This window comes from Equus quagga, chromosome 1 (genome assembly GCF_021613505.1).
Source record: "Equus quagga isolate Etosha38 chromosome 1, UCLA_HA_Equagga_1.0, whole genome shotgun sequence".
In the NCBI taxonomy this organism is placed as follows: domain Eukaryota; kingdom Metazoa; phylum Chordata; class Mammalia; order Perissodactyla; family Equidae; genus Equus; species Equus quagga.
The window spans coordinates 145,236,467-145,247,686 of NC_060267.1; the positions used below are offsets into that span (position 1 = coordinate 145,236,467).

The window sequence follows — 11,220 nt, forward strand, 5'->3', positions numbered from 1 at the left end:
CCCTTTGTTCATGAATTTGTGAAGAGAAGGTGCCCTTTCAGATCTACCCAAAGCTAGGAGCCAGCTGTCACTGCGCCCACACTGCAGCCCGCTAGGCTAGCAGCAAACCTGGCCTAGGAGCAGATGGTCAGGGCGAGTCCCTGGTCCTGAGCCTCTGCTCCATTTTGATATGAGACACCACATTGGTGCTTCCCTGTCATTCCAGTGAATCCTCCCAATAGCCCTGAAGTAAGCATAACTATCCAAATTTTCCGGTAGAGCAGATGAAGGGTCGGAAAGCGTAGGTAATTTGCACGAGGTTACCCAGCTAACTAGGTGACTGACTGACTGCAAAGCCTGTGTTCTTTCCCATGGACTCTTCTGCCCACTCCCTATGCAGGAGTAAGGAGTGCTTAGTTCCCAGCTACAAGGAAATGCCAGAGGAGAAACCCTGCTCAGTAAATGCAAGATTGGAACTGGGCAGCTTGGGCTGGGGAGAGGGGTAGATCTCAGGGTTTGAGGTGGGGGCAACTGAGGGGCATTAAATGCTAACTCTGCCAGTGGGATTAGCCCTCAGGCCAGGCCCCAGGAAGATCTGCTTAGGGCTCTGGGGTCTCAGGGATCTGAGGACATGCCTGTTCTCGTGTTCCTACCCAGAGATGGTGCTGAGGCCCTTTTCGAGAACTCCTCCTAAGTACAGACTGTCCCTTCCACTTCACTCACGCTGAGAAATCCATAATCTCAGAGCTGTGCAGAAGGAACCAGAGGCTCCCTCTTCCTGCCCTGACCCCTCAGAGACTCTTGATCTGCCACACTTTCCACAAAGGCAACGTATTTACTCAAAAGGCAATGTTTTGGCGGAAAACACAAACTCATTTTGAAAATAAGAACCTGTCTGGACATTGAGGGTTTCATTAAGAATTCTAGGTATTTCTGACTGCATTTGAAGGCTATTTTGGGTTTCTTTGGAAAACTACAAGGCTTGGGAGCAAGTTTGGGGCCAGGTACTGCCTGGTCAAAACTTGAACAATTCCAAGCTTTCCCTCAAAAAAATGGTATTTCCTGAAATCTGAAACACAACCATGACTTGTATCACTTACCATTGATCAAACTATTGTAGTGCTGCAGGCACTGTTCCAAGTTCTCCCACTTGTCACCTCATTTAGTCCTTATAACACCCTCACACAGTGGGTGGAATTATCTCTATTTTATAAATGAGAACCCTGGGGCTTATCCAGACAGAGACACCTGCCCAGGCTCACACAGGGAACACACGGCAGAACCAGAGTCAACCTCACTGCCTGCCTTAGGAACTGTATTGCTCAAAGACCAAACCAGAGCAGACCTCCTTGGCAGGGAGTATGGAGGAGGCTGGGGAGGGAGGAGCTGAAATCCAGGGAGCACCCTCCGAGGCCCTGGGGATGTAGGTGCTATGAGGGGTTCCTCCTGGCTGTGTTTGCTTCAAGGCTCAACTTCTGAGTCTTGGAAGAACTTACTGTGGTCATGTTTCCTTCTCTTGCGAGCTCATGCACAGCTAGAATTTGGCAGGCATCAATATTGCTTTCATCTTTTTCTAGGATTCTGAAACAGGAAGAGGAGCCACATGTTTTGAGAGTATTCATAGGCAAAGCTAGGATGGTGTGGTGGCAACTTCTGATTGTCTTCTAATATCCATTCTCCCTTTCCTCTTCTTTTTTTTTAGGTAGGAAATTTCAAAAGTTTCTTAAATTATGACTACACAAAAAGTTTAAATTTTAAATGAAACCAACTATTGCTAAGACCCTGAATTTCAGGAAATAAGGATGGCTCAGTAGTCATCATCATCAGGCATGTCAACCTCCATTGCAGAACCATTGCTGGTCAGGGTTATTGTGTCAGCAATGAGTGTTCTCAGCATCTCCATGTTATTGCATATGCGTTTCACCTTGGGATAAGCAAGAAGCCTTTCTAGGGATATGCAAAACTCATTTCCAACACAAAAAGGTTTGGGAGAATTCACTATGTTGGTTCCTCCTCTCCTTTTAATAATAGAACTCCTGAACTGGTGGGGCATGTGGCTACCCAGAATAAAGACAACATTTCCCAGCCTCCCTTTGCAGCTTGTGGCCACGTGATTAAGTTCTGGCCAATAGGATGTAAGTGAAAGTGCCCAGCGTGATACCTACTGTAGTCCTGACAGCATGCCTCCCATTGCTTCTTTCCACCTTCCTGGGGCTGTAATGTGGACCATGTGAGCAACATCTTAGGAAATGTAGAGCAGTGAGACAGAAGAGGACAGGGACCCTACAGAATTAAGCTGCAGTCCCAGCCCTGGACCACCACCCAAACTTTTCCGTGAGAGAGAAATAAACTTTTTGTGTTATTTAAGTATTTGGGGTGTCTTTGTGACAGAAACCTATTTATATCCCAACTAACACAGATATGACCATGATCCAACAGTCCAGGGGTGGGTGGCAGAGAGGTGTTTGGAGTGCAGTCTGCGGCTGTAAGATGGAAAAGGAACCTTGGTTTCCATCATGTGTCTTTGTGAAGATGCAACTTCTGATCATACTATGGAGTTTTCAATATTCTGTTTCTTTATAGGAAGCTTCATATTTTTCAGTCTGGTCAGGGAATGGCCTTCTGCTTAATAGAGGGTTACTCTAATTAACATATAAAATTCCAACACGATTAGGTACAGTCAACATTCACGGAGTTCTAACCATTTATGATGATTCAGAAAATACTGTGAACCTCATAATTCAGAAATTTTAAAAGAAACATTTAAATGACTTATGGACTAAAGAAGAATCAGAATGGATATTAGAAAATTCTTAGAACCAAATGATACTGAAGATACTACATATCCAGATGTGTAGATACTGCTAAAACGGTGCCTGGAGGGACATACACAGACTTAAATGCTCACATTCTAAAAGAAGATTGAGAATGGATGAGCCAGGCAGCCAACTCAAGAGATAGAAAATAAGAGAATAGCTCCAAAGGAAGTAGCTGGCAGGAAATAATAAAGTTAAGAGCAGAAATGAATAAATTAGAAAACAAAGATACGATAGAGAGCATCAACAAAAAGTCAACGCTGATTCTTTAAAAAGATTAATAAAAGAGACAAATTCTTTTAATATTGATGAAGAAAAAAAAGAGAGAAGGGAAAAGTAAATAATATTAGAGACAAAAGGAGAAACACACCTAGAGAGAGCAGAGATTGAAAAAGCAAAAGGAGAATTCCATGAACACCAGCAGCTGTGAAACCCTCCGTGTGGGAAGCCGCTGGGTGTTGGACTCAGCCTGTTGGCACCAAACGCTGCTCCCTGCCGTGGGTGTGGCAGGACCTGGGCCAGAAAGGCAGCACACACCCACGGTGTTGGCCTTCAGCCTGGGGCTTCTGAGTATCCTGCTGGCCAGAGGCTGAGCCTCCAGAGCAGGCTCTTGACCCCACTCCTGCCAAGGACACTGCCCAGGTGTAAACGGAGAAAGAAGGAAGCTGAGGGCCCACACAGGCACACACACGAGGGCCCCTGCGGGCTGAGCAGGGTGGAGTCACTTTAAGTTACCACCAGCACCTCTCTCTGGGACTCAGATTCCACTTATCGTCACAGGAATTGTCATCCCTCCACGGGAAGGAAGAGGTTTGTTTCGATTTCGTTTCTTTCCACACAATTTAGTGACAGTTCATAGTGATGACTCATGGCCATTCAGAAAAAAACAGTCCATTAACTCATTTCAGGGAGAAAATTAGTATTATACTTTTTAGAATTACTTGATAAAAATAGTTAGAGCGTTAGCGTTTGTTGGGGCCCCGGGTGGGCCACCCCCAAATATTCCCCAATAGCATATTGATTATTTTGAATTAAAGTTACTTGAGAAGCAAAAAGGGCACTCTGACCCTCCCATCTCTGTTCCCTGAAAGCAGGAAATAAATCTCCCACGTGGAAGGTGCTCTCCCCACATCCTGATCCCCAGAGCTGCAAATCCAGGGCCGAGAAGCCTGGATAAACAAACCTTGCAAATTTACTACCGCAAGCCTACACTCTGCTGAAATTCCTCACTAATTACTACGGCAAATCTAAGTTTCTTTGTCCCATCATTCCTCACAAATGTACTGTTTCTTTGTGTAAAAGATATATATACTGCCTGCTTTGTTCACCCCCTGAGCATCATTTCTCTGTGATCTTCAGAACATACGCATTAAACTGGGTTTTTCTCCTGTTAATCTGGTCTTGTGTCAATTTTATTATTAGTCCAGCCATAAGAACACAAGTAGGGAAGAGAGGGGATTTTCTCCTCCCCAACAAATGTAAAGAGAGAAGATTCAGTTATCTAGAAAATTCCGTTCTCAGAAAACCTTCCATCAAACACCCCTCCTCCTGAAACTGTCTATTTCTATTCACAATGAAAATGCTTCAGGGCCGGCCCCGTGGCCAAGTGGTTGGGTTCATGTGCTCCGCTTCAGCGGCCCAGGATTTTGCCGGTTTGGATCCTTGGTGCGGACATGGCACCGCTCATCAGGCCATGGTGGGGCGGCGTCCCACATGCCACCACTAGAAGGACCCACAACTAAAAATACACAACTTTGTACCGGGGGGCTTTGAGGAGAAAAAGGAAAACTTTTTTAAATCTTTGAAAAAAAAAAGAAAGGAAAAAAAAGAAAATGCTTCAGGATCACTCCACACTTGGTGTCTAGCTTCCACGGGTCCCACTGACTCCTGCACTCTCTGCCATCTGCTGATACACCCGGCCTGCTACTAAAAGTCTTCTCTCAGTTACCAATGACTGTTTTCCCCTGAAGTTTTTATTAAAGTATATCATACCCATAGTTTAAGAAAATTAACCAACAACAGCCCCTAGGCCTACTCTCCCCTACCCTACTCCTCAGGGACAGCTGTTTTTCACCCTGTAACTCTTGCTGCTTTGGGTTCTTTTGGCAGTTTCCTCCATCTCTCCTCTAAACAATATGCGTAGACCTGATATGCCTATGTCTGGATTTGTCCCTCATAGGCACAGCTGCTGGCTTCCTGCTATGACAGGTTAGAGTTTAGTTTCATCAGTCCTCTGCCTCCCAATATGATCATGTCACCACCCACGACCTGTCTATTGACACTATTTACCTTTATGTCTCGTTCCACCAAATACACAGTGTCTCCCACCTCCCCACCTTGTAAGATATAACATATTAGAACCCTTGGCTTGCCAAAAAAAGCAGCAGCCCCTTTGCGCAGCAGCACAGGTTGAGCCCCGCCCCTCACCTGTGTCCTATTTCTACTGTCTGCTCCCAGTCCTGCCGAGCCAAGAACAGCCGCATCTTCAGGACCAGGGCAGGCAGGAAGCTCCCTGAGGCGACGGTGATCTGGTTCACCACCTCCAGGGCCCCCGAGTAGTTCTGCTGCATCATCAAGTACATTGCCTGTGGAAAGTCGAAGAGAGGAACCTCCATCAGCGCCCACGAAGGGAGGCGGGGTGTCGATGTCTCTGCTGGACAGAAGCAGAGCCTGACACACGGGCACTGGGGGGCGCCCCTCTGCTGGGCCAGAAAAGGGCAGTGAGGGAAACCAAAAGGCAAAGCGAGACAGCCTGAGAGACCAGAGGAGGACAGACCCTGAGGAGGAGACCCTGAAAGAGCCCCTATAGAATGAGACAGAAACTCAGGCTGAGCAGGAAGGAACGTGAGACTGGAGTGGGCCGAGGCTGCTGTGTGACGCTCACCCTCTCTGGGCCTCTGCTCCTCATCTACTGGATGAGGAGCCTGGAGACTGAGGGTCTGGCCTGACGTCACCTGGTGGGTCTCTGGCTCCAATGGTCCAGTCAGGGACACTCCCACCCCTCCCCTGTCCACTGCCCACCTTTCCCATCAGCCCCAGCACATCTTTGGTATCCTGAATTCCTTGTTCCAGGTACTTGATGGATTTCTTCACAGTGTGGGGCTTCTCTGAGGTGAGGTCCACCCAGCCTCTGAGCACATAGCCCTGGGATAAGAACAAGACAAAAGGTGAAGTCCTTGGTCCTGCACAGCCTCCACCCAGCCTGCTTTTCTTTCTTTTTTTTTTTTTTTTTAGCTGAGGAAGATTCACTGTGAGCTAACATCTGTGCCAGTCTTCCTCTGTTTTGTATGTGGGACACTGCCACAGCATGGCTGCCAATGCATGGTGTAGGTCCACACTTGGGAACCAAACCTGGACTACCAAAGTGGAGTGTGCTGAACTTAACCACTAGGCCATGGGGTGGGCCCCACTGGCCTGCCTTTCTTGTCTCATGTCCCACCCTTTTTCACTCCACACTGCGAGGCCCTGCCAGGCACAACTACACGTAGATCCCAGGGCAGCCCTGCTCTCTCTCACTGCCAGGGCTTCGTACCTACTGTTCCTTTACCTAGAACGCCCTTCCCAGTGCACAGACCCAAACCAAATCCCTTCACCTAATTAACTACCCCTAGACTTTAAAACTCAGCCTCGGAGGCCCCTCCTGTAGGGGGCCTTCCTTGACCCTCCAGGCTGGGTTGGCCCTCCCTGTGACCCCCAGCTCTTATACCCCTTCCTGAGGCACTCTCACCTGTCTCGTCATTGCTTGTTCACTTTACACTGGGGTCAGGAAGCCAACATGGGGCACGGGGGCAGGGCCACTCCTGCTCTCTCCACTCCTTAGCCCAGCACAGGACCTGGCCTGCATGTGAAGCCGGGAAGGCCCTCTGGGTGGGTGAGCAGGAGCCATTCTGAGCTCCCGGGCCTTGCCAGCTCCTCTCCAGCCTTCACCCAGCCTCTCTTGGCAGATGGGGCAGGCCAGGCCAAGAAGTCAGATGAGGGGTCACTTGGAAGACCCCGGCCTGAGGCATCCCTCATGGCCTAGACCAGGTTTCGCAACTCTTTTCCATAATTGTCCTCCTAAGGAGGCTTGTTTAGACAATTTTTTCTCTAATCATTCCTTCTCCCTCCAAGAAATTTTAATATTACAGATATACTACCTGTTTATGTACTCTATGTATATCTGTGCTTTATACATAAAGAGTAAGATTTTTTTCACCCTCTCCTCCAAGAACCAATTTTTACCCGCTTGGGGGGTGATACCACCTCTGCTGAGGATGCATGGCCTAGACTAAGACTGCAAATGCTACCATTAGTACAGATTTACTGCATATGAGATCTACCAATAGGAGATCTACCGCATATGAGATCCACCACATATGAGATCCACCTCACAGGAGATCTACTGCATATGAGATCTACTGCATATGATCTACTGTATGTGAGATTCACTGCATGGGAGAGCCACTGCATGGGAGATCTACCACATATGATCTACCGTATGTGAGATCCACTATATATGAGATCCACTGCATATGAGACCCACCACATATGAGATCCACCACATGTGAGATCCACCATAAACAAGATCTACTATATGAGCCACCACTGATACCCAGCAGATCACCACAAAGAGGGAATGCAGGCCCAGTGTAGCCAGATCATCTAGTTTTTCAAAAGAACCAGGAAATCTGAACTTTTAAGTAAAAATTTTCTGATTTCTAAATGTTATTAACTAATTCATGATTTTTAAAATGTATAGTGCAGGCCACAGAATACCCATCTGCAGATTGGACGCTGTGGGCAAATGTCAGTGTGTACACAGCTCAGCCCTGAGAAAATGTGGGTGGGGCACCTGTGAGACCCAGGGTCCTGTCAGTGAATGGATGTGGCCCTTCCTCAGTCCCATGGCCCACAGTGGGAGTAATGGCCACCCTACTATGATGTGTTTGGATGCTGCTTTCTTAAGCTGCTGCCCCCATGATGCCCACGTTAGGTACCTCTCTGGAGCTGCTGGAGACCTTCAGCATGCGGTCGATGTACTCCTTGGCCTTGTCATGGTGGCCCAAGAGCCAGAGGAAGAGGCCGCCATAGTACAGGGCAGTCCCACTGGCTGTCTTGCGGATTTCCTTCAAGCTGCTCTCCAGCTCCTGAATAGCTTCTCGGTCTTTGAATCCGAAAGAGGAGGAGGAGAGGGATGAGTCAGGGTGAGGAAGTCTGCCTGGTCCTGTATGGGCCACTGAGGCCCCAGGGAGCTGTCTCTGGACACTCTGGACCTCTAAATACCTATAGCTGACTATATGCCAGCCTGGGGCCTGGAACCAGCCACACTGGCCTCTGCGATGCCACGGGAGCCCCCCAGGTCTGGACTTGGGTTTGCTGTCCTGGATTTATCTTTTCTCCTCTGTGCCCAGCAGTATGCTGAACAGACAGACTAAACCTGAATCCCCCACCTCAGGCCCACAACACATTCTGGGTAGGGAAAGAGTAGTTTGCAGTCTCTTAGAATCTCTCCCTGACTCTTGAGAGGTGGAGATTAGGGACAGAATTATTTACGTTGGCTTGATTTTTCTCAACAAGGTCTTGGCAAAGAAAAGCAGGGTGTCTCCCCAACTCTTGGGATCTGGAAGAAGGACCCCTCCCACTGTCATGCTCTCTGCCTGTGGCTCCCACTCAGTTGGGCCCGGGCATGGGGTCTTCTTTGAGGCCTCCCAAGGGAGGGAGAGGAACAGCGGCCACTCCTCGCTGGCCAACAGCATCTGCAGTCACCAGTGCACACACTTCCGTCAGCAGTCCTTGAGCGGCAGAGCTCTCTTTCTCTGGTGGAGCCAGGTCTGGCTGAGCATGGCTGCACTCACCAATGGTTTCACAGCGTTTGTGAGCATAAATGAGGGCCATGATGGAGCACAGGGACACATCTGGGTAATTCCGGATGCTCTCCAAGTTGCTGATGGCATCCTGGATACGCTCTGCAAAGAAAGCCCATGTCATTAGGTTCTTGAGCTCTAGGACCAGAGGGCAGGAGGCTCTGAGGCAGACATATGGGAGCCCTTATCAGGGCTGACCCAAGGCTTGGCACCACCTGGCTTCACCCAGAAGCAGAGGACTAACAACTGGTCCAAAAGGTCGCCAATGGCCCAACTTCCCTGAAAACGGAAGCTCTCTGAGGGGGCTGCTGGCACCAGGGCCCAGCCTGCCAAGGGCTCAAGGGCGTGGAGCCGAGAGATGTACCTGTAAGTACTCGCAGGGATACCTGTGAGGCTGGGATTTCTGGCTCAGCTCTGAACTGGCTGGGGGTCAGTTCTGAAGAAGGACCTCAGGGCATTCTCAGCTAGCTGCTCAAGAGCCACCAATTACATTTAGGCCTCCATATCCACTGTTGTTGGCCATGGGCAGCTCAGCTGGCCCCCAGCCCATGACCACCTTCTGAATGTCAGCAAGTCAGCACGTCAGCACCTGCATGGGCCCCACTCCTCTCCCTGCTCCTGTACCACACCTGCCTGCACCCACACCTACCACTTCCTCCTTTTCCTGCACTTCTGTCTCTCAGCTTCCAAGCCTGGGATTAGTTCAATCACCATGCAGTCATCTCTCCACCCACTCATTTTACAGATAGGGAAACTGAGGTGCAGACCAGGGGTAATGAGCTCTCTGAGGTCACAACAGTCAACTAGCTGTGCATTACACAGGCTTCTGTGGATTAACCTGGGAAGCTAGGCACTGAGTGTAAGACTGTTTCCATGGGAACATGGCTGCGGAATAAGTAGGCATCCACGTGGCGCCAGAGTGTCAGTGCTGGGGTGGTGCCCGGGGTCAGGAGGCCAACACTGATGAGTCCTTACCTTCCCTGAGGACTCCATAGGCTTTAAAGAACTGCAGCACGGGGTCATTGCTGAATTTCTCCAAGCCCACAGCCGCAGCCTGCTGCAGGTGGCGGAAGTACTTTTCCTGGCTGTAGTAAATGATCCCAGCCTGTGGCGAGGAAGACATAGTTGCAATAGCCCCAGCCCCTTCTGTGTCTCTGTTCTGACCTGCTCCCTCCCTATTCCCCGCTCTTCCTCAGTGCTGCAAAGGGAAGGGAAAGAGAACGTTCAGGCCTCATCCTGCCCTTCACCAGCCCCAGAAGCAGCTCCATGCAGTTTCCCCAGGAGGGAGTTTGGAGGTGTTTGTTCTGGGATCATCCACAGATTCTGGTTCAAATGCGGTGGAGACTCCAACTCAAGCTTTGTCTTAGGAAGGGAATAAGAGGAAAGAGCAAGAACTAATAATAATTATAATTACACCAATAATTAGAGCTACAAGATACTGTGGCCTAACCACCTGTTAGGAATTGTATCAAGGGCTTTACATCCATTATCTTATGCATTATCCTGTCTACATCCTTCACAGTAAAGGAAGCTGAAGCCCATGGATACTGTGGCTTGACAGAGGTCATGCATAACAGACGCTGAGATTTCGAAGCAGAGTCTCACTTCCCCTAAGGTTTGTGGGTGCTGGGGTTGGGGATAGTTGTGGTTGGATTGGCCTTGTGGGCCATGTGAAAGGGCACAGATACCATCCTGAGAGTAATAGGAAGCAGTTGGAATGGTTTTAAGCAGGGGGAGGGATGTGTTCAGATGTGTTTTTGTAAAAACCGCTCTGGCTGCTGTGTGTCTGTGTGTGTGTTGTGGTGGTGGTGGTGGTAGTGGCAGTGGCAGCAGGGGGCACTGATGGTGAAGAGCGTTGAAGCAGAGAAACCAATGGGGAGGGAGACTGTCAGATGCCCAGGGGAGAGACGGTGGTGATCCCTGGGCTAGGCGATAAAAAGGAGTAGGTGATCTCAGGAGACATTTAGGAGCTGACATTTCTTGCTGATAGGATCAGGAGACAGGCATGGGGAAGAGTTAAGGCTGGGGATCAAACGGTGTACCATCTACTGAGGTGGGGGACACAGAACAGTCACAAGCAAGGGAGGGGGAGATGACGGCAAGATGACGGAGAGGGGTTTTGGATGCATTGGTTTGGAGGAGCTCGAGGACAGGACTGGGGGGTGATGCTGATTTGGGGCTAAGGGTCACAGAGAGCATCAGAAAGGATGCACTCGCTAGGGAGAGTGAGGCGAGAAGGGGCCAGGACTGCCTGCAAAGACCAGGAACAGCGGAAGGCGGGTAAAGGGTACAGCAAGAGCGGTCAGAGAGGTGACAGGAGAGCAGCAGGGCGTGGGGGTCACCGGGCCAGGGGCGGAGAGTCCAGCAGGGAGCGGCCGGGCAGCGCCCGGACCACGCACCATAAGGCAGGAGTCATCGCCGCTCATCTCCGGGCGCCCGCGGCTCCGAGTCCGGGTCTAGTGGCGCGGCGCGAAGCCGGATTCCCCTTCACGGTCCTGGGCACGCCTCTCGCGGCCGGAAGGCGGAGGCGCGCGCGTCCTTGGCAACGGAGCAGCCCGCCGGTTGCTAAGGGCGTCAGAGTG

The 11,220-nt window shown here is 50.0% G+C and overlaps 1 protein-coding gene across 5 annotated transcripts in view; it reads right to left on the reverse strand.

Annotated features, from left to right (window-relative positions):
* The window catches only part of TTC21A (tetratricopeptide repeat domain 21A), a 32,955-nt gene extending 21,769 nt beyond the window's left edge, over window positions 1-11,186 (reverse strand). For all 5 annotated transcript variants that reach the window (XR_006888759.1, XR_006888760.1, XM_046662740.1 and 2 more), the window contains exons 1-7: window positions 11,038-11,186; window positions 9,614-9,743; window positions 8,630-8,740; window positions 7,772-7,938; window positions 5,817-5,939; window positions 5,223-5,380; window positions 1,476-1,560 (exon numbers count right to left, since the gene is read on the reverse strand). Coding sequence is in view for 3 of the 5 variants with exons in the window: in XM_046662740.1 (XP_046518696.1) it covers window positions 1,476-1,560; window positions 5,223-5,380; window positions 5,817-5,939; window positions 7,772-7,938; window positions 8,630-8,740; window positions 9,614-9,743; window positions 11,038-11,064 (801 nt within the window). In the remaining 2 variants the exon portion in view is untranslated. The remainder of the gene's footprint in view (window positions 1-1,475; window positions 1,561-5,222; window positions 5,381-5,816; window positions 5,940-7,771; window positions 7,939-8,629; window positions 8,741-9,613; window positions 9,744-11,037) is intronic.
* Between the last annotated feature and the right edge of the window lie 34 nt (window positions 11,187-11,220).